Consider the following 27632-nt stretch of genomic DNA (forward strand, 5'->3'; position numbering starts at 1 on the left):
CAAGTCCCGGAAGTCTGCTCTGCACTTTGGCAGCGTGGCTGGCAGGCCCTGAGCGTTCGTGGCAGCTTCCAGGAGGACTCACCTTGAGGTCTCCCGACATTATCCAGCATTATCCAGCCCCGGAGGCTGTGGCTTAAACGGTAAATGAAAATGACTAGAATGGTAGCAGTGAAACATAAATTCACTAATGTCCATCTAATAAAGTTATCTATTTGTTTAGCGACAGGGAGTCGCTAGCCCAGGCTTAACTTGCTATGTGGCTAAGGATGGCCATGAACTTTTGATCTTCCTGTCTCCACCTTCCAAGTGCAGGGAGACTTGGTTTTTATGAGGTACTTGGGATCAAACCCAGAGCTTCTTGCATGCCAGGCAAGCACTCTACCAACCAGGCTACATCCCTAGCCCATCCGATTTTATTTGCTTGTTTGTTCATTTGCTTTGTATTGGTTTAAATTTCAGTCTTTCTCCCCCCCAAGGAAATCCATCCCCAGGAAGATTATGGAAAAGGCACCCGTGTAAACTGCCGCTACAAGGCAGCCTCCCTAGTTTTGTGGTTCCTAGCCATATATTCCTCTAACATTTTATTTAGAAGTTGGAATGATGGTCCAGAGGTGCAGAGCTCTTGCTGCTTGTCAGCTTGACTCAAGCCTAGAATTGTAGGAGAGAAGAAGCCACAGTAGAGGGATTTCCTAGATCTGGTTTGTCTGAGGATGTGTCTGTCCCAGAATGTCTTGATTGGTAATGGATGTTAGAGGACCCAGCCCACTATGGTTGGCATCATTCCTTGGGCAAGTGGTCCTGGATTGTATAAAAAAACACTAGCTAAACGTCGAGCCAGGGGTCAACCTAAAGAGTGAGCTGGTAATCTATATTCCTTCGTGACTTTCTTGAGTTCCTGTCTTGACTTCCCTCAACCTGAAGGTGTAAACCCAAAAGCCAAATAAACCCTTCCCTCCACCAAGTTGCTGTTTATCAGAGTGTTTTATACAGCACAGAGTGAAACTAGAACACTGCTTCTCCAGAGGACTAGAGTTCAGTTCCCAGAACCCACATCTGGTGGCTCACAAATTCAGCTCTGGTGGACCCAACTCCCTCTTCTGGTTTCTGCAGATGCCTGCATGTACATGGGTCTACACACACACACACACACACACACACACACACACACACACACACACACTTGCATCCACACATGTTTGCACATAAAAGTAATAAAATCTTTAAAGATATAATGAAATCAAAAAACACTGAAAATACTTAAGGAAGGTGTGGTTTACAGGAGCAATAAGGTTATCTTTAGTGCTAGCCCTAAATTAGAAGATTCTTGGGATTCATGTGACTCTTAGCCGCCACCTTCCCACTCGGCTTTATCCCCCATAACTATTTCCATTTTCTATATTGTAGTTTCTCCTTTCTTTCCTTCTTTTTCTTTCTTTCTTTCTTTCTTTCTTTCTTTCTTTCTTTCTTTCTTTTTTTTTTTTGACATAGTATCTCATTCTGTTGCTCAATCTAACTATCAACTCCCAATGCCCTGCCTTCCTCTCCCTAGGAAGCCTGGTAGGGTGATCCAGCCTGTCAGTCCAGTGTTTAGGAGGCTTGGTCAGGAAGATGGAAAAATGGGCTCTGTAATGAGACCTTATCTCAAAAAAAAAAATCGTTTGGATATGATATTGAATTATGGCCAGTTAAAAATTAAGTGATTGGTCAAGGGTGTCACTGACTTGAATATTTGATGTGATGTGGTTTAGTGTATAACATGAGTGTACAAGGGTCAGCTCTTCCTGGCCTTAGTGTATGCTGTAACAATGTCAGAGAACCCAATACGTGGGGAACTGGTCAGCATCAGCCCCTTAGACCTGGCACTTAGAGAACACAGTATAACTATAGAAACAAGCCAGGGAATTTGGATGAGTTGTTCAGAGTGACATGTAGCCTAACATGTCAGAGCCTTCAACAGCTTTGCTGTGCCTCTTGGCCCAGTGGCTTTGCAGACCTAAGGAAAACCTAATTAAGGACAGGCCAGGCTGTAGTGGGGTAGCCTTCTGTTAACAGATCAAAAAGAGCACAGGATTTAGAGCCAGAATGTCCTTGTGTGACCTTTAGTGAGTTTCTTATTCTTTAAAAATCCTTAGCAGTGCCACACAGTGGTGGCACATGCCTTTAATCCCAGCACTCAGGAAGCAGAGGCAAGTGAGTACAAGGCCAGCCTGATCTACAGGGCAAGTTCCAAGACAGCCAGGGCTACCCAGAGAAAACCTGTCTTTAAAAAAACAACAACAACAACAAAAAAAACCAGCTACAACATGGCTGTGTGTCCAGTCCTTTTGTGGTTCTCTGTCCTCCAGGGACAACCTACTGGCACCACCATGTGGTCACTGCTACTCCAGGTGGTGACTTGGCAACCTTGATGAGCCCCTGGTCCCCAGGCTAGTGCCCTGTTTTGTCCTGGTTGGGTTCCTTCCTCTCCTTCCTTTCCAGCTCAGTTTCCAGTCCTCCCAAGCCACACCGCTGTTTCTCCTAATATCCTCTTGACAACTCTCAGCCTCAGTTTGTGCCGTAACGAAGAAATAATTGAGATTTTGCTAAAAGGAATTTAAGCCTCGAATCCATAAAGCTGGCCGTTCTGTAGAAATGCTTGTCCATTTATCCTGATTGGCTTGCACAATGAGCCCTCCCCCCACACCACACACACACACACACACACACACACACACACACACGTGTGACCCATTGGCTGGTACAAGTGAGGCTCTCAGAGAGATAGAGGAAGGGGGAGGTTGGGTTGGCTACAGGGAAAACTGGATTCAGGAGAGCCCTGTCCAGAGGTGTTCTTAATGTCTGTGAAAGCTGCTTTTTCAAAGTAAGGGGGCTGCAGGAACCAGTTCCTGGAATAGCTTAAAAATCCTTCTTTCCTAGTATTTTTGTTCTAGGAAATGAGAAACAAATATATTGATATTTAAGAAAGAACTGAAGAAGAAGAAGAAGAAGAACAAGAACAAGAAGAACAAGAACAAGAAGAAACTGGTTGGAGAGCTATAGATTCCCACTAAATAAAGTACCTAGGCAACTCTGTTCAAGGAGTCCCCAGGAATATCGGGGCTTCTTTTCCTTTTAAGATTTATTTAATTTTTAAGTTTAGGCATATGTCTGAACACATGCATGCTGGTGCCTGTGTGGGCTGGGTAGGGAAAGTTGTAGTTCCTAACTAGAGTTATAGGTGGTTATGAGCTGCCTTATTCGTGTGCTGGGTCCTCTAAGCATAGCAAGTGCTCTTAACCATGGAACTGTCTCCCTCTCCTCTTGAAAACTCCTGTCGTAGGCATGGAACACTGCTCCCACTGACTAACAAAATGTATTTCAGAGCTGAATTCCAAATGAGCAAACACAGTCACACACTGGCCTCTCTGCTCAAGGCAGTGGCTGGCTCCCCTCAGGATTGCGCAAGATGTCACTGTGGCCGACCTGGAATGGAAGCCGGTTTGACGCAGGTGAGAGGACAGACAGATTGACCGCAGGAATCAAGCCATGGTCAGTGCAGCAGAATTTCACAATGTGCAGGTTAATGACATCACAGGGGGAAAAAAAATAACCAAGTGTGGTAAGTGGAGTTGCAAACAAATCACAAGCACAGAACATCTCGGATTCAAATATCCATTTGGTTAAGTGAGGACAAAGAATGTTTTAAGTACAGTTTCAGTACCCACTATAGAACTTTTGTTGAAAACCCCCTTGTCTTGTTTGGAATCAGTACAACCAATATTTGAGATCGAAAGAACAAACAGATTTGGATTTCTATGAAACTTAAATAAAAGGGGGATTTGCATCAGTGAAATAGTTGCTAGGACAATGTCTGAAAGGAGGCAATTCCCTTTACCTTTGGAAATCTTTATGGTATGGCAAAAATGAACGGAAAGTCAGATCACATGTATATTTCATGAGCCATAAACGTATATTTTTAAGGATAAAATGTAATGGCAAAATAATTACAGATGATGCCCATAACTGCTCACAATTTTATGCGTCATCAATAATAGAGAACATGCCATAACTGAAAAAAAAATTCTCCCCTTGTATATTTTAAGACAGACATGGCAACAGGTAACATAATCCTCAAGCTGTGATAATAATCATTTTGTACATGAAAAGATACCTAGAAGTCGGAAGGGCCAGGTTGGCTAACAGCTCAGCCAGGCTGGGTTAGATTTTTCCATGATTGCCTTTTCCCTAGTGATTCGAAGTCAGCCGGCACAACTCTGTGTGTTGCAGCCTTACATGCATTGTCCAAGTAAGAAGGAAGCATCCTCACGCCTCTTTCCATCAGAGGCTCCCTACAGCTTGGTTTGAGCAGAAGTCTCCGGTACAGCTTGGTTGAAGGCCACAGCAGGGAGCGCAGGATCCTAGGTTAAATCACTGAGCAGGAAACACCTGCTAAACTCTCATGGCCTTGTGACTCCAACAAGGGCCAGTTCTTCCTGTACTATTCCGTGTCCTTGCTGAGGCTCAGGAGCTGTGATGTGGCCCTTGCCAGAACCAGAACTCTAGCCTTGGTGCACTTACCTCACTTCTGTCGAAATGAATCACGGCAATCAATTTGATAGATTACATCATTGTAGGCTCCCAGGATTTACAGAACTCTGTCTTCTCTCCACCTCCATGACCTCTCATCTTGGTTTACAGCTGGGTGTATCTTCATTGAGTGATTCTTTAGCAGCTGTATCCAACTTGAGACCCATAGGTGACATGCATCCTAGAATAGCTATGCATGTGACCCAAAATTTGTCAATGACAGTATTCATTCAGTCATGAAATTGCAGCTCAACTTGAGCTGCCAAGGTCAGTATCCTTCAGCTTGGGATTTTATATGTCTCTTCACCATCCTACTCAGGAGCAACAGTTTAACACTATTAACCATGGTGGGCTATCACTGCTGTCCCAACCCTATGGCTCTTAAATCTTTTCTGTTTCTTGTGTATTTTGTTCACAATAGTGGAGACACAAAGATTATCTATGTCCTTTGTGGAAAATTCCCTTCTGTGAAGTAGGTAAGACAAGCAAAGCTGGAGAGCTAGAATGCCCAGGAAGGTTCTATATATTAGCTATTTAACATATGGCATATAATTACATTTTTTTAATTTAATAGCAAAACCTGTAGGAGCCTATTGAGTGTATTTGCCAATTCTCTAGAGGACCAGAACTCATATATATATATATATATATATATATGATTTATTAGAGTGGCTTACATGCTGTGGTCTGGCCAGCAATGGAGAGGCCAAGGATCTGGTTGATGTTCAATCCACAAGGCTGGATGTCTCAGCAGTCCCGAGCTGGTGTTGGAGTCCCAGGGAAGTCCCAGAAAGCTTCTGTCTTTAGTCTATGTTAGAATTCTGAAGAAGTGGGTTCTGTGTCTGGATGTGTTGTTTGCATAAGCCTATGTATCCCATGCAGTGAATACAGTTTCCATGAATGCCAGAAGAGGAACCCCTGGAGCTGGAGTTACAAGGAGTTGTGAATTCCAATCAAACCTGGGTTCTCTGGAAGAACAGCCAGTGCTCTTAACCACTGAGCCATCTCTCCAGCCCCGTGAAAACCTATTTTAAAATACTGTACATCTCCTTGTTATCCCCTCTACCTTTCTATTTTCTGTAGCACTAAACATGCTATTTATGGATTCTTCTCCCCATTTATTGTTGGCCTCACCCTTCACTGCCTGCGCATTTGCAGTCAGAAACCAACAAGAACAAGGACTGCATGCTTTTAATGGATGGTTCTCTACTTTAGGGCGGCTCTCCACTATGTGTAACTGCTTAATTTCCATACAATGTAATGAATTTTAAAGTTCAGACCCTCTCTTGCACTAGTCCCATTTCAAGAACTCAGTAGCAGCTTGTGGTTTGTGGTTTGTGGCTTGTGGGCAGGACACACACAGAACAATTGCATCATCTCCATAAATTTTATTAAGCCTCACTGATGGAGAGCAGTAGCTGGTCCACCATGCCATTCAGGAAACACATGTAGAAGGCAGTTTCCACAGTTTCCCATGACATTAATCACAGGACATAGTAGACGTAGTCTTTCTTACCTCCATGGAGAAGCAACCCAACTTCCCTCTGGTAATCTGCACCTGGCACCCCTCCCAACACTGTTTTCCCTTAGCCTATTGGCTTAAGGTGGTAGTTTCTCAACCTGTGGGTCATGGCCCCTTTGAGATTGCATATTAGATATTTACATTGTTATTCATAACTAACAAGATTACAGTTATAAAGTGGCAATGAAAATAATTATGTGGTTGGGGGGGTCACCACATGAGGAACTGTATTAAAGGGTCCCAGCATTAGGAAGGTTGAAAGATCACTGCCTTAAGGGCATCAGAAGCCCTAAGTGGCTAGGGGGATGTCTGAGCTCCCAGACAATGGGATATTTGTTGAAACATTTAATATTCCCAAAGATGCCATTTTAATAGTTTTTAAGATATTTAGAGTAGTCAAATTCATAAATGGTATGTATTTATCAAGCCTTAATATATGATTACAATATTTAAATTTGAATCTGCATGTGCATTTTAATTGGGCCTGCCAAAAAATAATTTTAGCACATAACAAAAATGAATTTAAAAAGGGAACTGAAGTGGCCACAGTCTGTTAAAAAATATTTTTGGCACAAAAAATATGAAAAAAACAAAAACATTGAAAACAATTACCATAGACACATGTCACAATAACATGAAATTAAGTGCACCCAGTTGAGAAAAAATAAAGGGTATTAAGTCTCTCTATTTTTTAGGATGTGAGGAATGCTTAGTAACACAGAAGGTTTACAAAATATGACATTTGCCATATAAATTTAAGCTGGTACTATTCTGTCTGTCTGTCTGTCTGCCCCTTTCTCTCTAAATGGCCAAAGAAGGAGTGGTTTGTTTCTCTCTCCTCTCTCTTTCCTCCTTCCCTCCCCCTCCCCACCTCTTTCTTGTCCCAGACTGTTTTCTAATAGGTAACTTGGGTGTCCCAATTTGCACCAATCAGGTCTGGCCACCCTTCTACAACAAGACAATTAATTAAAAGAACCAAATTAAATGTGGACAGCAGGGGGAAAAAAGATTTATTTAATGTGCTCACTTTGGGAAGGGAGGACAGAGATCCAGCAAACTTCTCAAGTCCACTTTTAGGGTCCTGAAGTAAGATCAAAGTTAAATAGAGGACCAAGGACGCACACACCCAACCAGTCCTTCCCAAGGTGCAGTCATGTTGTAGGAATTTAGCAGAGACACTGTATCTGGGGTAGACATAAGAATGAACACCCAACTTTGAAGAATCATCGTGGTAAACAGTAAAGAATCCTTGTGGAAAACAGTGATTTTTTTTTTCCGTGACTTGTAGAACTTTCTCTGAAGGAGCATTGCAGCCGTCCCGTGACTTTGGTCACAAGATGCCTCGGGCACACCTGAGGCTTTTATATTATTGTGTATTGCAAATGATACATAATAAAGGCCTTAAGTCATGAGGGCATGTGATGCTTTCCTTTAGTAAAACATGTAAATTAGATTAGGGGCCTTGGTATAAGGAAATACTTAGTGTAACAATCAATAAATATGCCTCTGTAAGGCTGTTCGGCTCAGTCCATCAGAGAGGCTGGACCTTCCTGCTGCCACATAGGCTTTAAAATTTGATCATGGAGTGCCTTCTTTCTTCAGCCAGCCCAGGCTACATAGAACACCCCAACACAGCCATATAGGCCATTGGTTCAACATCAGTTGAGTCTTAGTGTCATCCTCTAAGGTGGTCTGACAAGATGTTCAAACTGTCTGACATAACCTTCAGGGAGACAAGTTACTCCTCTGGATGGTGCCCCTTCCATCTCCCAGCATGAGATTCCAAAGGAAACCCCATATCCTTAGGGTCCATTCTTTCAATAGTGTAGTAGTCACGTTGAGAGACACAAGCATCTCTTTATCTTTATCTTTATCTATCTCTTTATCTTTGTATCTGCCAGCCCGGTTTATGGGAGAGTCAGGTTTTATAAAGATGTTCCCTGGAAAATCCACGAGAAAACAACTCCAGATGGTCTGGACTCAATGGGTCCATGCAGGTGCTGGGCTTCCACTCAGAGTTTTCCAGTGAAAAGTGGATCTGCCTCAGATCCTCACGTTGTGATGTCATAATTGCCCACATTCAAAACAAAACAAAGCAAGCAAGCAAACAAACAAACAAAAAGTCCACAGATAAATGGAATAAGTTTATTCTGGAGCTGTCTTGAGTGACCAAGGCTCAGGAACACAGATCTAGGTTAACCCAGATTCCATGTTCCAACATGGAAGCAGTTTTATTAAATTTTTATAGTTTTACAGAACAAAGAAAGTTATGAAAGACAAGGTTAAAATACATTGGTGGATACATCAGAGAGGAAGGTACAGCAAGATGGGAGAAACTTTTTCTATAGGCCCAAGACGCTATTCTGAGCTTTTGGATTGGTGGAAGCTAGTGGTCTACTAAGTTAGTAGATTCTAAAAGGTTATTTCCACCACAGAGGTGGCAAGGAATGGATATTGGGTGTGTGTGTAGTGGGGGAGGTTGCTAAGAACTAGCCCGAAATAAGGTAATTAAATTAGTTTCTGGACCCGCAACATTCCCATCTCTCCGAAGTAACCCAGTTCTAATCAGCCAATCAGCCTCTGCAGACGCAGCTTCTTTCTAGTTCTCATCCACAGTCCCCATAAAAAAAGAAGGTTCCAGCAACACTCCTTACCCCTTAGTATCTTCACTCATGCGATCCCCGTCAATCTTGACAGTACATACCTCTTTAATTTGCACTATCACTTGACTCCAAATAAAATCAACTTCCTTATTTTGCCAATTCTGCGAGATCCCTTATTTTCAATTCATTGGAAAAGAGGCAAAGGAAGAACTTGGAAACACCTAGCCCAGACCTTGACCAGGAGTTTCTTTAAGGAAGAAAAAAAAGGAGCGCTGCAGGCTCACTCCATCACTCATGGGAGGGAGGGACTCAGTCTCTATTGCTTCAATCAGTTTATGTTCAATTGATCACCCCATTCACTCTCTGACTTGCAGTCTTAGGGAACCTTGATGTGAACTTAACCCAGACACCAGAATTTGAAGAGCTAGTGAAGAAACAGCGGGATCAAGGCAGCCAAAGACACCGGAACACATTTACTAGCCCCTGTTGCTAGCCGGAATCATAAAGGCGCAGAAGAGTGCAGGCGGAAACCGCCTCGAGGGACACTTTTGGCGGAGGGATGCACTTGTTCGGTTCTGCCCTTGCTTGAGTTTGTGTTTCCGGTTGTGCTCTTGCTTGAGTTTATTTTTACGCCATGCTCCACAGAATCCCCGCGTTTATACGCCCTCGCTCCTTCTCGGGCCTTCCTTTGTCCTCTGGAAACTGGGATGTCTCAGGGGCTGTGAGTGTGCTACACGCGGCTCGGTCCGGAACTGGCAGGTAAGGCGTTCCAGAGTTATTGGTCCCGCTGGTCTTCCTGGACTGCCCTTCCACTCTCTTCTACATGCAGTCCTCGTTTCTCCAGCCGCCTGGGGTTGGTACTGAAACCGTAGGCTCTTGAAGCGGTTGTTTTAAATGTGGGCAAAGAGAAATCGTACAAAGACAAGGCAGCTTGCCCTGTGTCACGGTGGGCGTGGCAAACCGCTATGACAGCCTGCCTTGTCTCCTGTCCTGGGGATTTTCTGCTGCACGCCTGCCCCTCATCTTGCTTGCTGCAACAAATCTTTGTACAGGCTCCAAAAGAGAGGTCGTTTTCTTTCATTCTGTGCTTCCCAAGATTTCTAATGAAAACTGTAAAATCAAGTCTCTGAAGTGAACGATGTGGGGTTTTGTGTTTGTTTTTGTTTTTGTTTTGTTTTGTTTTTGATGCTGGGGATTGAATTCATGGTTTCTTGCTTGCTAGACAAAAGATCTACTACTCATATCCCCAGCAAATTAGGGGAAGTTCTATAATACACGTTATTATTATTTTTTTTAAGTACCACAGCCCTCTTGGAAAGAAACATTGTGGTAACCTGATTTTCATTTGTCTGTTAAAGTACCTTTAACATTAACTTTCAGACATGAAATAATAATCAGAGGATTTTCCTAAATTGAATTTGCCATATTGATATTATGAGCATTCTGTGTATTGGTCATGACAGTACCACCTTTGTAACGTATTTTTCACCCAAAAGTGACTCTCAAGTGACTGATGAGGTAGCATGTCCTGCCTCTTTTGCCATGCTTCTACATCTGATGGGCTGTTCTCTCTCCGGAATCAGAAAGCCAAATAAGCTCCTTTTCTCTTTAATTCCTTTCAGTCATGGTGTTTTAGCTTAGCCATAGGAAAGTAACTGATGCACCCTGCGTGATTGCTTCTGTGGTTTTCCGTTTCCTTCTCTATAAGAGGCGGCTGATGCTGACCTTTGGAGTTGATGTGAGTGTGAAAATTGTACACAAGTCTTGTTGTACAAGTGATGCCCAGAGTATGTACTAACACGTGATAAATTGCTTCCATTATGGTTGTTCATAATAATAGAAAGCAAAAGAAAATGGAAAGGGCTTAAATTGAAATTCTTTTCAATATAAAAGCAGGGTTTTTTTTTCCAGTTACTACTTTTTATTTTTGCATTATACTTTTCTATTATTCCTTAATATGTCATTCTAGGACAGAAAATAATATCCAAAGACATTTTGGCACCGGCAGCTCGATCTATAGCAAGAAAGATAGCCCGTCTGTTCCAGCTAATGAAATTTCCCAGAAGGCAGCAGAGAGCCAAGACAAAGGAGAGGAGACTTCAAAAAAAGACCTGCTCGACATTATTAAGGACATGAAGGTTGAACTGAGCATAGCCAATGTACAAACAACAAAGCCACGTGGCAGGAAGCTTTCCCCCAGTCTGGAAGCTGCAGTTAGCAGGCATCACAGAGCTCCAGAAGATCCTCCAGAGAAGAGGTAAATAATTACGATTTGAATGTTCTTGGAGACTAATCTGTGGTGTTCCAATAAGCCGTTTCTTATAGTAAGCAGTCTATTAAAGTATAGCACTCGAGACATTGAACTAGCAAAGCAGCAGAAGTACAGGGTCTCTCTCTCTCTAATAGTTATTTGTGTGTGTGTGTGTGTGTGTGTGTGTGTGTGTGTGTGCAGCCAGGTATGGTGGCACATGACTATAATCCCAGCATTGGGGAGCAAGAAACAGAGATTGTGAATTGAGGCCAGCCTGGGTTATAAGAGACTTTATCTCAGAAAAATAATAATAAAGCAATACACATATAAGTACTCATCCTGGGTCACACTTTGACAAGGCACACATCTGTACTCCCAGCCCTCAGGCTGGAACATGCAGACTGCAGGATTGTGAGTGTTAGGCCAGCTTGCTACATAGGGAAACATTGTCTCAAAAACAGCAACAAGTAAGAGTGGTTTTTAAAAAAAATCTAGGCCTGGCAGTGGTGGCACAGGCCTTTAATCCCAGCACTCGGGAGGCAGAGCCAGGTGGATCTCTGTGAGTTCCAGGCCAGCCTGGTCTACAGAGTGAGTTCTAGGATAGGCTCCAAAGCTACGCAGAGAAACCCTGTCTCAAAAAACAACAACAACAAAAAACTCAATGTGTTTATGATTTATTATAAATGTGCAATTTAAATACCGTAAATAACTGAAATGAGACAAACCCTTTGAAAGGTAGTAAGGTAATTTTAATGTGATATTTTTATTGACTCTGAGAATTTTATATATATATATATATATATATATATATATATATATATATATATATATATATATATATATAATGTATTTGTCTCTGAGTCCTTTGCCTAACGCATTTCTGGATCCATCCTTATGTCCCATCCCCTCCTAAATTCATGTCCTCTCTCTCTTTTTTTAAATAGCCCACCAAGTCCAATCTTTGCTGCCCATATACTGGTGTGTAAGGCAGTCCATGGAGCATGGTCCCTGTACCTAGGATGACACCCTTGGAAAACTGACTTCCTCCTTCAGCAGCCAGTAGCTGTTAGTAGCTTCTCACTTATGGGTAAAGGCTCCCGAGCCTCTCCACACTAGAATGTGGACTGCCTTGATGTTGCAGGCACCCACAGCTGCTATGACTTGGTGAGGGCACTGGTTCTGTCTTGTTCAGAAGATGCTGTTGTCACTCTGGTCCTTGTGACCTCTGCTCTTCACAGTCTTTTCACCCACCCCTCAGTGGCCCCAAGCTTTATTAGTGGAGGGTGGTGACAGAGGTGTCCAGTTTATGGCTGCTCAGTCCATAGATGCTTCTCCTTGGACCAATTGTTTCTATGTTTACCTCCTTCCACTTCCTAAAGAAACCTCTGATACAGCGTGAGGGCTGCACTAGTCTATGGGTATAAAGATACAAATCTAGAGGGCAGTTTGATGCTGTGTCTGTTTAGCAAAATGATAGGACTAAGTTCACCCTTAGGGCCCATGAGCTCCCCAACCATGGGTCCCCAGCCATATTTACAGTACCAGGCATGAGTTTACTCCTGTGGACCAGGCCTTCAGCCAGTCAGAAAGCAGTTGGTTACTTCACTGTGGCACCACACTGGTTATTATTGCAGCCTACGGGTTCACAGACGGATCACATTGTTGATTATTTCCCCCGAGCAACCTGCATAGCACCTTCCAGTACTGTGAATGCTAGTCCTCAGAGAGGAAGCTCCTTGATCAGTACAGTTTGATTTCCCCATGTCCTGTGACCCAGTTGTATAGCAGTAGGGCCTTCCCATCAAGTTCTGGTGGGCAACACGAGAATGGGGGGTAGCTATATTGTTTTGGGGATACTCCTACAATAAGGCAATTTAAAAAAGCGTTTTCCAATTAGATATGACAAGGTAAGCCGGAGAATGTAGATTGCCTCCTAAGTCCTTTAAAGGTTTTACTCTACTTTTTTACTTAATTTTTAGAAAATTTTATCTTTGTGTGTGTGTGTGTGTGTGTGTGTGTGTGTGTGTGTGTGTGTAAGAGTACAGAAATGCTATATGCCTTCCCCAGAGTGTGGAGACAGTTGGTTTTGGAATTGGTTCTCTTTCCACCATGTTTCTGAGGTAGGTCTTCCCTGTTTAAGTCAGTTCTAGTGTCTCCTCTCACTGGCCCGAGGAATGCTGGGATTGTAGATGTGCGGTTGCATCCAGCCTTTTTTGCTGGGTTCAGGTCAGTGGGCTAGTGCATCAAGCACATCTACTTGCTGAACCATCTCCCTGGCCTCTGCTTTTCTGCATTAAAAAATAATAAATTATAATTGTTTTTATTTTAATAATTCGGGGTTCTTTTTGAGGAAATGTCTCATGTAGCCCACACTGGTCTCAAACTCACTTTGTAACAAGAGATAACTTTGGTCTCCTGGACTCCTGTCTCCGCCTCCTGAATGATAGGTATGTGCACCATACTTACCCAGTGTTCTATCTGAAGGAACGAAAATTAGAAATATTGGACTATGCAGCAGTGATGTGGTAGATATAAGAGATATCTTGGAACCTTCTGATGTTGGTCCAAGAAGGAGGCTGTGGGCAAGATTGGTGAATGGGATGCATTTGTTTTGAGTTTGAAGAAAAGTTTCTTGTAATCATTTTAATTAACCACTCAGGCACCGGACGTATCCCCAACCACTTTCTCACTTTTTATTTTGAGACAGTGTCTCACGGAGTTACCCTGGCTAGCCTTGGACTCACTTTGTAGCTCACATACAGCGAGCGCTTGTGGTCCTCGTGTTTCAGCCTCCTGAGTAGCTGAGACTACAGGCCTGCGCCCGGCCAGTTCCTCCCCTCCTCCCTCCCATCGCTCTCTCTCTTAGAGTCCAGTGACTGCAGACTTGAGTTAGTCCTAGTGTGCGCTTCATGATGCACTGGAATAATCACTCCGTAGGTGACCGGCCTTCCCCGCTCCCTTCCTCCTTTCCTGTCATGTATCAGAGCTCACTAAGATGGCTAACGTGGCTGCATTACAGATGACCCTGAAACCCACTCCCATAAAATGACCCGTTTTATACTCACAGAGAAGAAGATACCTGAGGCAGGCCTCAGTGGGAGGCCGTGGAAATTTCTGGAATCATCTGAAGTTTGCTCACTCACTGTCAGCTGAGACTTTAGCTGGGGCTACTAGCAGAAATGGCTACATGAGCTTTTAGTTTGCTTTGGCATTTTCACAGACTGGTGGCTGGGTACCAGGGATGAGTGTCTCAAGAGAATGTTAGCAGAAGGGATGATGTATTTTCTGTAATGACCTAGCATTGGAATTAGGTTGACTGACTGCCATCAGTTCACATTGATGTATGTGGGTTTGCTTTATCTTTAAACTCACAGAAACTGAGAGGTGGAGGAGAGAAGGTGAGGGAGGGAGGGGGAGAGGGGGCAGGGAGAGAGAGGGGGCAGGGAGAGAGGGAGGGAGGGAAGATCTATACCTGAGGATCCAACTCAGGCCATTAAGCTTGCATGGCAAATGCTTTCCCAAATACTAAGTGAACTTGCTGGTCCACACCCAACTTTTTCCACCTATTCTGGGGGATAGAAGTCATGTTCTCAGAGTTGACTGGCAAGCATTTCACTGACTGAACCATCTTCCTAGCCCTCAATTCTTTTTACTCCCCAAGCCAGGCCTGGCCCTGGACTTGGATACTCTTGTCGTAGCTTCTGGGTACAAGGATTATAAGAGTGAACCACCATGCATAGCTGCCCATGGGTATGTGTCAGCAAGTATTTATTAACTTAGAGTTAATAAACACTGTTTCAAAGTTCATGTATTGCCAGTGTCTAAAGCAGGGGTTTTTTTGTTTTTTGTTTTTTTTTTTTACATATGTGGTATATGTAATGGGTATATGTAATCCTAGCAGTTCTGTGGCTGAGGTAGGCAATTGTGAGTCACAGACCAACCTAATGAGACCCAGTCTCAAAACAGTCAAACAAACAACAAAGCCACCAAGAAAACAGTGTGGAATAGTTGAGAATTCTTGCTTTTTATGAGAAATTGAGTCCTTTTTTTTTTCCTTTCTTTCTTTTTTTTTTTTTTATATTTTTACTCCAGGAGAATCTTGCAGCTTGACTGACTAGCAGCCAGAGTATTTCTTTATTTATACAGAATTTTGTTAGCAGGAATACATTCTTGATGTTCCAAAACATAGATCATATCATTTTTGGTTTTGGACATGTGTTTCACTTCCTTTTGCTCATCTTTTAGTCATCATTAATAAACTATGACTGAACAGAGTTATCATTTCCAATCATTTTACCTCATGTTTGGACATCATTAATAAACAGAGTTATCATTCTTACTCATAAATTCATAACCCAATTTTTGAGAAACTAGAGGCATATGACAGCCTGTTCTCAGGCTGATAGCTTTAGTTGCTTCAAGGACACTAGACAAAAATCAAAGTCTTCGAGTCACCCCGGGCATTTTGCCATGTCTCAGGCAGTGTATTACTAACTCTTAGTGGTCAGAGTGCTCAGGGATAATCCTCAGCTAGAGCTGCTGCAGTTTTTATTCAAATCCTGGCATAACACAATGTTTATATTTTATATTTTTATAGAATTTAGCATTCTGTTGTTCCTTGACATTATAGTGGCTCTAACTTTTAAGAAAGGGAGATCCTGACTCCTTATACTTTTTATCATCTTTCCATTTTGTACTTTGCTCATCAATATGTCTCTGTGTAGGGTAGAGTTGTGTGACACGTAATTGTCTGAGTGTACAGTGGGAGGAGGCTTATAATCTGAGCTGTGGCCAACTCTTCTAGCCCACCAAATCTTGTTGACCTTTTTGAATTTACTTTGTTTTGATTATCTTGTTCCAGTGTAAGTACAGGGACAGATGTTTCAAGAATGTCTCATAGCCTCATGAAGAGACCTCTGGCTTCTTTATGTGTCACAACCTCCAGGGCATAAGGAAGACCTTCAAGTAGACAAGGATATCTCCCTCAAAGTGTGGGGGAATAGTATGGTCAGGACTTTCCTGGGTAAACTTAGAAGCAGCATTCCTGGGAGAAGGTATAAATGATTCATTGGGAATTTTCCATCAATCCAATATTCTCAAATTGTACAAATATTAAAAGTACCTCATGAATGTAACAGATGGAGATGAAAACCAAAGGTGACATGGCAGCCATCATGCGGCTCAGCTCTGCTGGATCTTGGTCAAGCAGCTGTGCTGGCTTTACGACTTCTGCCATTCCATTCAGCTGTGGCTGTGCCATCTTCCCCTTTTTGTTTTGAAAAGATGACTGGGAGGACAAGAATCAAATAAGCACAGCTCCTAGGATTATTCCCAACTTAATGATAATAGACCAAAGCTCTGTCCTGAACAAAAGAAGTGGGATAGAAAAGTCTGTGTGTAACCTCGGAAGCCAAGGTGGACTCCAATTGAGCTGAACTAGTGGCTGTACTTTGTCGATGCAAAGATTGCATGTTTATGGCTAGTTAGAAGTGTTCCATAGGCCGTGGAGGTAGGACCTGACCTGTGCCTAGATTATCTTAGAAGCCATTGTATGGAGGTGGAGTGACATAAATCTATTTAAATTATGAATGACAAGAAACAGTTAATCTAACCTTATTATTTTGAATTTCATTACCCATAAATAGAACTGCTTTTTTTTAAAGTTTTTACCCTATCCTCTAAACCTTCTTTTTTTGTGATAACATTTTTGAGTATTGATTAACATGCTCTATAGTAGGAACCTGTTGTACTCAGGCAGTTGTCTATGTAGCAATAGTTTGAGTATAGTGATGCCCAAAATTAAAGCAGCAGTACATTTTTTAGCTTATTGAGAACATTAGTTATTTTTTTGATAGCCTATGTTAAATAGGCACCTCAGCCATATATCCTAGGTTAGGAAATCAGTGTTGCAGTCTTTTGTTAATAAATGAATGATAAGGGGCGATGTAGTCATCTTACTACTTTCTGTTTAAACTGGGGCATAGCTGGGGACCCTACAGGCTGGAATGTTGACCAAGTCCAGGAAGAGCAGACTGTTTCATTTGTTGTCCAGGTGATGTAGGACCATCAGAGGCTAGGGACGTGCAGGCAGCAGTTTGAGTAGTCTGTTAAGTGATTAGAAATCTTCTTTTAAAATGCTGGCCAGCCTTTCGGTGCCCTTCAGTGCATCCATTCTTTCTCGGATCTCAGTGGGTCCTCCACTTGTAGCCGTAACACCCATGCTACCACCACCTGTTCACCATGTCGGAGCGAGGCAGAGCCTGTGTCTGTGGGAGCTGCTGATGTTTCAGGGGGCAGGTAGGTTGAGGGGCGGGGTGAGACTTGTAGATTACAGAGTCTGATGGGCATGGTGGTGGTAGGCATGCCTTTGTGTAGGAGTCTTGCCTGCTGGTCTGCAACTGGTACCACCACTATTTCTTTCTGTAGCTCTTTTCCCTTTCCTTTCATTGGTTCCCCTTTCCACAGAGTTTCTTTAGATGTCTTTGTCCATCCTTAAAATTCTGATGCTCATGTCTGTAAACACTAGGAGATGGGGTTGTCTGTGAGTGCAAAATGTGTGTTGCGATTTGAATGCCAGTCATAAAGTTCTTTCTTCTTGTCCAAGGGCAGCTCACTGAACAGGTTCACCACTTTCATGGACTTTGAGTCAGCAGGCCTGGCCACTTCATTGAAGATCCAGACTCAGATTTGCAGTGCATATTCCCAAACCAAAGACATTTCTTAAGCAGTACAGAACAAGATTCTCTGCTCCTGACCTTGCCTGTGCATGTCCCAGAAGACTGTTATTTTAAATTTTGTTTTGAATATTGTCTTAGTTACAGTTTCTACTGCTGTGATGAAACACCACAGTCAAAAAACAAGGTGTAGAGGAAAGGATTTATTTGGCTTATGTTGGTTAAATCGGCGCTGCTCGTGGCTGGCCACCATCCACGACGGCCATGCCAACGGAGGGGCATGCTGGAGGAAAGTCACAAGCCATAGTTGCCTTTCTAGAGCTTTATTGGGGGGGGGGGGAGAGAGAGAGAGAGAGAGAGAGAGAGAGAGAGAGAGAGAGAGAGACTGAGAGACTGAGAGACAGAGAGACAGAGAGAGTCGAGTCCTTTTTTAAATGAGTTTCCCTCCCCACGATGTTGAGTTCTCATTGAACTAGTCATGTACTAATTGCTGTTTTCCTTCCTCTTCTCATTTTCTTTTAGAAATGAGCTCCTGAGTCCCGAGTTGGTGGCAGCTGCGTCTGCTGTTGCAGAGTCTCTGCCTTTTGACAAGCAGACAACCAAGTCCGACCTGCTCAAGCAGCTTCAGCAACATGAGGAAAAGTCGAGGGCTCAGAAAGACAAAGAGAAAGGCAGGATTAGGTGAGTGGTCAGACGTCTTGTCAGTGACGCTTAGGTCTCACAGTGCCTGGTGAATGGCACACATCTGCTTTACATGTAAAATCCACCTCGCGGCCGCGCGATAGATGACTCATGGCCGTATATCCCCAGGTCCTCATGACTGAAGGAGAGAACTCAGTCCACAAACTGTCTGCCGACCTCCGCATACGTGCTGCCTCATGCTTGTGCCTACACACATACCCACCCCACATAACAATACATTTTCAAACATTCACCTCCTCAGAGCAAGTACTTCTAGCTGCTGAGCCATCTCTCTTAAATTGGATGGCTAAACTTTGCTTTTAGGACATTACAAAGTTTTTTGCCCCTGAAATAGAAATGATAAAATCAGTAATGTCATTTAAAATGAAAATAAAGTAGGTAATTGAGTAAGATAGTTCCCTGAGAAAATCAGTTTTTCTCAATTAACAGTCTGCTAGTTTTGCCCACAGTGTGATTCAAACACATTCTCTCCCCTTTTCCTTATGTTTGAGCTGAGCTTTTCCGAATATCCTTTTCCTTTTAAAAACTATTTTATTTGCATGTGTCTAAGTGTGTGTATCTGCACCTTGTGCATGCAGGAGCCTGCAGGGTCAGAAGAAGGTATTGCCCCTTGGAACTGGAGTTGTAGGAGGTTTGAGTTGCCATGTGGGTGCTGGAACCCAAAGAATCCTGATCCAGATGCTCTTAACTGCTGATCATTTCTCCAATCCAATCAATGTATCCTTTTCCCTCTGTAAATTTATGCCAAGTTTTCCTACTTACATAAATAGTGTCACTGCTTCCCTTTGGGGGTGACATGAATCTGTTCTCAGTGAGCACACAGAGGGCATTTGTCTCTAGAGGATCAAAGAGTAACACATCCCTAACTGTCACTGAACCCTTCTGTGCATACAAGACAGCAAGTACAGCTCCTTTTCAGTGTTAATGTAACTGTCAATGGAGGCAACAGGTACAAGTATACTTGTTTGTATTTTCCTGTCTTTCTGGATATTAATAATTTTTGTAACTGACATTTTCATCTTTCAAATAAAGATTTCTTAAGCATATATTTACAAAATTGGAGACATATATCTTAATGTCTATGTCTCATGAGTAGAAGTATGTTACTTTACTCATAAATCTTTATGCTCTTGTTGGGGCATAAAAGTGGAATAAGAATTAAGTGGTATGTCTCTTGTGGTGGTTATTGTGTTCCCTGAAATATTGTGTGTTCCCTGAAATAAACATATCTGGGGTCAGAGAACAGACAGCCACTAGAACAAAGCCAAAAATGGTGGCTAGAAAGTGGGAAGAGTAAGCCATAGCAGAAGTTGGGCGGTGGCGGTGCACGCCTTTAATCCCAGCACTTGGGAGGCAGAGCTAGTCAGATCTCTGAGTTCAAGGCCACTTTAGAAACAGCTAAGCACAGTGACTCACGCCTTTAATCCCAGAAACCCAACCTTTAAACACCAAGAAGTGGGGGCAGAAAGAGAAAGGTATATAAGGCGTGAGGACCAGGAATTAGAGGAGAGAAAAGGCATGTAGTTAGTTAAGCTTTGGAGCAACACAGTTCAGCTGAGATTCATGTGGAGGAGGACTCAGAAGCTTCCAGCCTGAGGAAACAAGATCACCTGAGGAACTAGCAAGGTGAGATAGCTGTGGCTTGTTCTGCTTCTCTGATCTTCCAGCAATCACCCAATAACTGGCCTCAGGTTTGTTCTTACTAATAAGACCTTTTAAGTTTCCTGTTACAGTCTCCTCTTAAGAAAAGTTTGCTACTCCAGTGCAGCTAAGATTCCTAATGCACTTGACTTGACTTTTTATTTCAGTTTCCGTCACATAATATCAGATATGAAGATTGCCAGACCCACTTCCGTGAGACTTAGTACAAAACCACAGCACCAGATTCAGTTTGATGAAGGAATGGACAGTTCTTCTCTTGACCAGGAGAAGCCAGTTGATTTGAAAAAAAGGTATTCAAGCTTTGTAGTCTGCTGGGTTTTGTTTGCATAGTTTGTTTTTACCCTTACTGCAGTCTTGATTTATTCTGCATGTTGTTACTGGTAGATCCCTAATCACTGTGGATACCTAGTTAGGGTTTATATTGCTGTGATAAAATACCATGACAATAGCAACTTGGGAAGGAAAGGATTTATTTCATCTTACACTTCCAGGTAACAGAATCACTTAGAGGCAGGGCAAGGACCCCAGGCAGGAACCTTGAGGCAAGAACTGAAGCAGAGGCCATGGAAGAAGGCTTCTTGCTGGTGTGATCCCCTGCCTTGGTCAGTTTGCTGTGTTATACAACCCAGGACCACTTGCCCAGTGAACTGGGCCCGCCCATCAATCGTCAATTGAAAAAATGTACCACAGGTTTGCCCACCAGCCAGTCTAGTTAGGGTATTTTCTCAATTGAGGTTTTTCTTCCAGAATGACTCTAGCTTGGGTTGTTGACATAAAACTAGCCAACACAGCTATCTTCTCTGAAATTCCAACTGACACTCATTACCAGAAAGTTGTCACTTACGTATGCATATTAATTCCTGTGGAGGGTCCCTACACGTGTCTTTGCAGACAGTGATCCTCAAAGAGATAAGAACTTCAGGGAATCTAATCCCAAGTAGTTCATTGTCACCATACTTAAAACATGGTACAGTTTGGGAAAAGGTTTCCAGGCAACAATCAGTCCAATTCCAGGTGCACAATAAAGCTTAAGGTGTGACTACATAGAGACCCTTTTACACAGTGCATGTGACCATGAGGGTGGCTTCTGTAGCTAAAGGGCCTAGAATCTAGTGTGATCTCTGACTGATAGAGGTCAGCAGGCCATAGAGTACTTGTGACATCTCCACTAAGGATGGGTAATGGTCTAGGGAAGGGAGAGTCTGGGATAATCATTCTGGGGAATTTGGGTGAGGTCTGCCTTTATAGTAAAAGGTGGGTGAGGTCTGCCTCCACAGACAACAAAAAGGTCACCAGGTCATTAACAAAATCCACTCTTCAGCTTTCTGGGTAGAATGTAGATATTTAATTTTTATCTCCTCCATTGAAGGGATACCCCTGTGTGATTGACATTCCTGGTTCTCTTAGTGCTTCTCTGTGAGTACAAGGACCTCTGTGCCCCCAACAAGTGCGGTTATATTGGGTATAAATATGGTATGCCCAGGCTGAATGGGAATTTATTGTGCCATTTCCTGGAGAGGAAGTCCCTGGGTTTAACAGTGCTACATTTATTTATACCATGAACCAGAGTGAGTTTTGGCTCACATCACTCACACTGTTTAGTAATCCTTTCATTTAGAATAAGTAGTGCTGAGCAAATTCTGAACAAATAAGTTTATAAGAAGCGTTATTTTTCATGCTGAATGTTTCTAACACTGCACATTTACATGCCCTTTGCATACTTAGTTATGTTTCCCTTTCTTCATACCTTAGAGAGATAACTCATCAGTAAAAGGGCCAGGCACGGTGGCTTATACCTGTAATCCCACACAGGGGAGGCTGAGGCAGGAGGAGCACCATGAGTTTCAGGCCACTCTGGATTTCACAGTGAGTTCCGGTTCAGCCCGGCTAGAGCAACACTGACCCCAAAATAAGAGCAGACATGTTGGTGCACACCCTTATCCTAATGAGAGGCAGGAGCAAGAAGCACTTAAGATTGAGACTAGCCTGGTCTACAGAGTCAGACGATGTCTGAGAAAATGCAGAATGCATATACATAAATACAGACTTTAAAGATCATAGTAAAAGTCCCCATATTACCTTAAGGTGGTAAATTATCTGTAGTCATTTGAATTTGCTAATTTGAAACTGTTAAGACACCAAGGCATACTTTACACGGTTATTTTGCAGTTGGAAGTTGTATGATTACATAAAACTTGTGTTCTTTAAGTTCAGAAAGTGATGGTTGCAGGGCAAGGCGGGTATTGGCATGGACTGGTGAGCACTGAGCTGCCTTCAGCTGTAGGACATAGAGTTGAAGGGTTCACACTGCTGTGTCTGTCCCATGGATTCTAAGTGGAGTCTTGACTTAGCTTCTTCTAGGTGTTGGGGAGACTTGTGGGCAAACTGAAAAGCTGGTCAATGTTTATACAAGAAGTTCAAGTGGTTAACATTCATTTTAGATGGTTGTTTGAAGTGCTGAAATGATTTAGTGTCATTAACATATTGAAAGAAGCAAAAAGCTTACTAGAGTCTACATGGTAGACAGAAAGAACTGATTTTCACAAGTTGTTTCTGCCCTCCGAGTGTGTACCATGGCAGTGGCACACAGAGAGAGAGAGAGACACAGAGACACAGAGACAGAGACAGAGGTGCACACTTAATAAATAAATAAATAATTGTAAGAAAAAATTAGGGGTTGCCAGCCACGTATTTGTAATCCCAACATTTGGGAAGGAGAAGCAGAAGACCCTCAGTGTGAACCAGTCTGGGATGCACAGAGAGGCTGCAGTAGTTAGTTTTCTGCTGCAATGAAGTACCATGCTCAAGACAGTTTATCCGGGGCAGAGACATGGCAGTCGGAACAGGAAGCTGAAGGGTCATATCTTCAATGGTAAGCCCAAAGCAGAGAGCATGAGTTAGAAGTAGGGCCAGGCTGTTGGTACAGTGATGAACTTCCTCTACTACTGCTGTCCGTACCACTTTCCCAAACAGTGCCACCAACTGGGGATCAAGTGTTAAAATACCTGAGCCCATGGGGTGGCTCCCACTCATCCACCACAGGTGCTCTGGCTCAGAAAATGCAAACTTCAAAAGCAGTGCAAGAGGAACTTTAGACAGTCAGGGACAGACACGGAGGCTTCTCCATGCAGAGTCTAAGAGGGTGACAGAGAGGGTATTGGGAAGCAGTGCAAGATGCCAGGTTCTCCTTGAACAGTCGTTAGGGCAGCCTCGGAAAACCAGGCCTGGACTCATTCAGAGACAGAGGTCTGGGTCATGGAGCACTGGTTTTGGAGTGTCCCTGGGCATTCCAGAGGCTTGGCACTACTATTGACTAATTCTGACTGAGTAACTTTTCTAGCTCCCGTCGTTAGGCTACTTCCCCACCTGTCAAGTGCCAGTGAAAACTTAACTGTGTCATGTACTTTTCTCATTGATGAGACAAAATAGCCAGCAGAAGACACTGGAGGGCCAATGGCTTGTCCTGACTTCACTATGAGAGCATGGTCTGTCAGGGGAGCCGTGAGAGGGGATATGAGGCAGAGGAGAAGCAGAGAGATGATCACTGCTGCTCAGCCCACTTTCCTTTTCCCCTTTATTCAGTCCTAGATCCCAGCACAGGGGACGATGAGACCCACATTCAGGATGGGGCTCGCCTCCTTAAACCTCTCCCAAACTGCCTAAAGGTTTGCCTGCTAAGTGAGTCTAAGTCAGTGAAGATACGGTAGGTCTAACCAGCACACTTGCTGCAGAGAAAGCCGGAGTCAGCTCTTCAAGTGGAGGAGCTGCTCAGCAAGTATGCACACACCCCTCCAGCCATTTGTTCTTAAATTTCCACAGACAAGGTGATCTGTCTTTATCAGAAGTTACTTTAATCTGTTATCCTGTTGCTCGGTAATGATGTTTAGTAGGGAAAAGAACTTGAGGCCCTGAGGGCACTTCTGGACAGAAAGACCTGTTTCCTTGTTTTTAGGGTCATGATCTTACTATGTAAGCTAGGTGGCCAGGGTGGCTTGGAATTTGACCCTTCTGCCCCTGCCTTCCCAGTGCTAGGATTGCTGGCATGCCGAACTCCAGAACAGGAAGACCAGTGTTCACTGCTACATGGGGACCTCATGGAGCAAAACATTTACATGAATGAAGTCTCTTAATTTGCAGCTTTTTCTACTTCATTTTAATAAAGTAATTTGATGGAGAAAAGAAATTTCAGAGTTATTTTTAAAACTATTTCTATAGTTTATGAACTGTGTCTTAATCTGTTAGTAGTTTTGTTCAAGTAAATAAGTAAATTGAAAGAAGTGTTTCTGGTGAGAAAAGAAGTGAACCGATGGTGAAGGAGTCTGTCCTGTCTGCTTCTGTGGCTGTAATAAAATACCCTGATAAACAGCAGCAGGAAAGAAAGAGTTTATTGTAGCTCAGGGTTCTTGCTCACAGCCCTTGGGTGGCAGGGAAGTCAAAACAGGACCCGGGAGCAGCTATCACATCTCATCCACAGCCACGAGCATGGAGACATGCATGTTTACTGGGCCCAGACCCGCTCTGTACTTACAAAGCCCAGGATCTTCTACCTAGGGCATGACGCCACCAAGTCAGTTAAGGCCATCCCCCACTGACAGGTCCAGCCCAGCTTGATGTAGGCAGTCCCTCACTGAGCCTTTCTTCCAGGTGATTGACTGTAGGTTGTGCAGGGTGACAGAAATCATAGTTAAAGTATCCCAGAAGAAGCTGCATGTTACCTCTCCGACATTGATTTCAGCGGTTTGTAAAAATAGCTATGTAAAGAAAGTTAAGAAAGACTTTTAAAGTGCAGATTGATTGCTTTATAGAGTAGCATGTTTTATCTATGCCTTCCTCTACTACTATAATATATATATAGTTAAGCTTTCCGCTGTCTTCTGTCCTCAAAAACAGATGTTTAGTTTATTGTTTCTGTTTTTTATAGATTTCCATAACACTAAGTTTTCTAGAACTTTCAGTTAAGTATTTTGAAAATTAAACTTGGCTAATTTGTTGTATTGTAAAGCAAAAAATCCAAGGGTATATGTTGTTTTTACTTATGGGTCCTAAAATCATGGCAATGTAGCTAAAATGTCTGATGTGGGTCAATGCAATTATCTTTAATTACTACCTAGATTGTTTCATGTACATTTTTTCCTTAAGCAGTTTGTATTGACATTTTATAAATATATCTTACTAAGATGTGTTTTTTAAATGTTTTTATCTTAGGAGAAGTTTATTCAAGGGGAAAAGACTTTCAATTTTTGACAGAAAGGCGTTTGCTGATGAAGCACCTGAACCAGGTTTGTTAAGAACAAGACTTCTCCAGGTGGGGAAGCATTCTGTCTCTGAAAAGACGTCATTGGTGTTTTGATTATAACAGTTGGGTATTTGCATTTTCGTATTTCTTCCTGTCATTGGCCTAGGTCTTGCCTATGAATAAAACTCTTGATACTGCTAATTTGGATCATGCTTCCCCTTAAAATATTGCATTCTGTGATAATAACATTCTAAAATGAATTTTCATTGCATGCTTATTCATTTTGTCTTTGTGTTTATATGTATGAACATGGTTTGAGTGTGGAGGTCAGGGGACAGCTCTCAGGGGTTTGTTTGCTCCTTCTAACATTAGGTCCATGGGAATCACACTTGGGTCGTCAGGCCTAGTGGCCAGTGCCTTAACCCCCTGAGCTGTCTGGCTAAGAGTTGCGTTTTTAAGAAGACATTTACAGTTTGGTTGATGTCCCTGCAAGGCCTGCTCTTTTCTGAGGGGAGATGGAATGGGGGTTGGATCTGGGAGAGAGGGGAGGTATGGGGGAGAGACTCTGTGGTCAGGATGTAATATATGAGAGAAAAGAATAAAAAATAATAATAATAAGACATTTATGTCTTCCTGTACTTAAACTTTTTTTTTCTAATCATGTAGAAGCCTCGCCTTCTCTCTGGGAGATAGAATTTGCTAAGCAGCTGGCCGCAGTCAGTGAGCAGCCTTTGGGGAATGGATTTGAGGAGATGATCCAGTGGACAAAAGAGGGGAAACTGTGGGAGTTCCCAATTGACAACGAAGCCGGTAGGTGTTACTTCAGAAGCTCCTCGCAGTCAGCAACCAGAGGTTACTCTGGAGGGGTCCATTTTAGACTGTAGGTAGGTGTGTATATGGACCTAGAACAGTGGTGTCTGAGAAGAAATCTAGCAGTGTTATTTTAAATTGCTATTTTAAAGATGTTGGAATTTTATTTAATTCAAGATATTTGATAGTAAAGTAAAGGAGTAAAATTTATGTCAAAATGTATCATGGGAACCATGGATATAGTTCAGTCAGTAGAGTGCTTGCCTAGTACATATGAAATACTGGGCTGCATCCCCAGGACTTGGTAAACTGGGCATGGTAGCACACATGTTTAGTCCCATATTTGGGAGGTAGAGATAAGAGAATCAGAAGTTCAGGGTCACCCTCAGCTGTAGGACTCACATAGAGAAGTTTGAGGACAACTTTGAGTGTGAGTCGTCACCTTCCAGACCATGTTTTGAGACAGGTTCTGTCTAGCTTACTGCTGTGTGTCTTGCCAGCTAACCCAGAGGATTCCAACAATTCTGTCTTGCCTCCCACTTCCAGTAGGGCTACACTCGGAGGACAGAGTTGCCCTGTTGCCTCTGGCTTTCTTACATGGCTTCTGAGGATCAACTCAAGTCATCAGACTTGGGTGGCAAGCCATCTCCCCAGTCCTAGACTGCATTTTTATGTCCACGGTACCAGTATATGGCTGGGGTATATTGGATCATTTTCATGTAAAGTCATCATTGAGCCAGGTGTGGTGGTGCACAGCTGTATGCTAGCATTTGGGATGTGGAGGCAGGAGTGTCAGGACCAACTGAGTTAGGTGAGAGCCTGTCTAAAAAACAAAACAAAAATGTGAAGTTTGCTGAATTGTTGGAGTGGAACTGTGCCCCTTGGGTTATTTTCATTTTTATAGTTATCATTTGTGTTTTCTTCTCTTGGGCTACTTGAACATCTCTTCCACTAATTCGGTCGTATTTTACTTTTAAATATTTACCCACTGTACAGCTGTCTTGGTAGTTTTCTCAGATGCTAACAGTATTCGCGAGCAACGGTTGTTTGCACGGGTGGGAGAGGGATGTATCTCAGACACTGCTTCTGTTCAGGCTCTCCAACAACCCTGGGTGGGGTCTCTCAGTCCTCGTTCTGTGCCTGCTGAAACTGATGCTCACAGGCACCCCAGCTCTGATTTCACAATTTAGGCTTCTAACTATGCTGGGATTCTTCATCAGTGTTAATTTTATGATGTAGGCTTTACGTTCACAATTATGTTACTGTTTATTTTACTTCTCAGGTTTTGATGATGATGGCTCAGAGTTCCATGAACATATATTTTTGGATAAGTACCTCGAAGGTTTCCCCAAGCAAGGACCAATTCGCATCTTCATGGAGCTGGTGACTAATGGCCTTTCGAAAAACCCATATCTGAGTGTTAAACAGAAAGTCGAGCATATAGAGTGGTTTAGAAGTTATTTTAATGAAAAAAGGGATATTCTCAGAGAAAATAACATAGAGTTCACTTAACATCATGAAGAAATTTTTTATTTAAACTGCTGAAGATATAAGCTAAATAAAATTTTTATTAAAGTTTTCCTGTTGATTATTATATCTGATTTGA

The 27632-nt window shown here is 42.8% G+C and overlaps 1 protein-coding gene across 1 annotated transcript; it reads left to right on the plus strand.

Moving 5' to 3' along the window:
* Positions 1-52: 52 nt before the first annotated feature.
* Positions 53-27632, plus strand: Mrps31 (mitochondrial ribosomal protein S31). Its single transcript, XM_036166887.1, has 9 exons — positions 53-140; positions 3362-3488; positions 9066-9450; positions 10661-10948; positions 18139-18297; positions 20127-20270; positions 25186-25259; positions 25883-26026; positions 27309-27632. Exons 3-9 carry the CDS (start codon positions 9326-9328, stop codon positions 27536-27538), a joined length of 1164 nt encoding a protein of 387 aa, XP_036022780.1. The 5' UTR covers positions 53-140; positions 3362-3488; positions 9066-9325; the 3' UTR covers positions 27539-27632.

The sequence above is a fragment of the Onychomys torridus genome, chromosome 17 (assembly GCF_903995425.1).
Source record: "Onychomys torridus chromosome 17, mOncTor1.1, whole genome shotgun sequence".
Lineage (NCBI taxonomy): Eukaryota > Metazoa > Chordata > Mammalia > Rodentia > Cricetidae > Onychomys > Onychomys torridus.

Excerpts from the sequence above, each read along its gene's own strand:
- Mrps31 (XM_036166887.1), top strand. The coding sequence starts at position 9,326 with ATGCTCCACAGAATCCCCGCGTTTATACGCCCTCGCTCCTTCTCGGGC. Across the intron at positions 20,271-25,185 it reads CCAGTTGATTTGAAAAAAAG|GAGAAGTTTATTCAAGGGGA; the intron begins GTATTCAAGCTT and ends TTTTTATCTTAG. Across the intron at positions 26,027-27,308 it reads CCCAATTGACAACGAAGCCG|GTTTTGATGATGATGGCTCA; the intron begins GTAGGTGTTACT and ends TTTACTTCTCAG.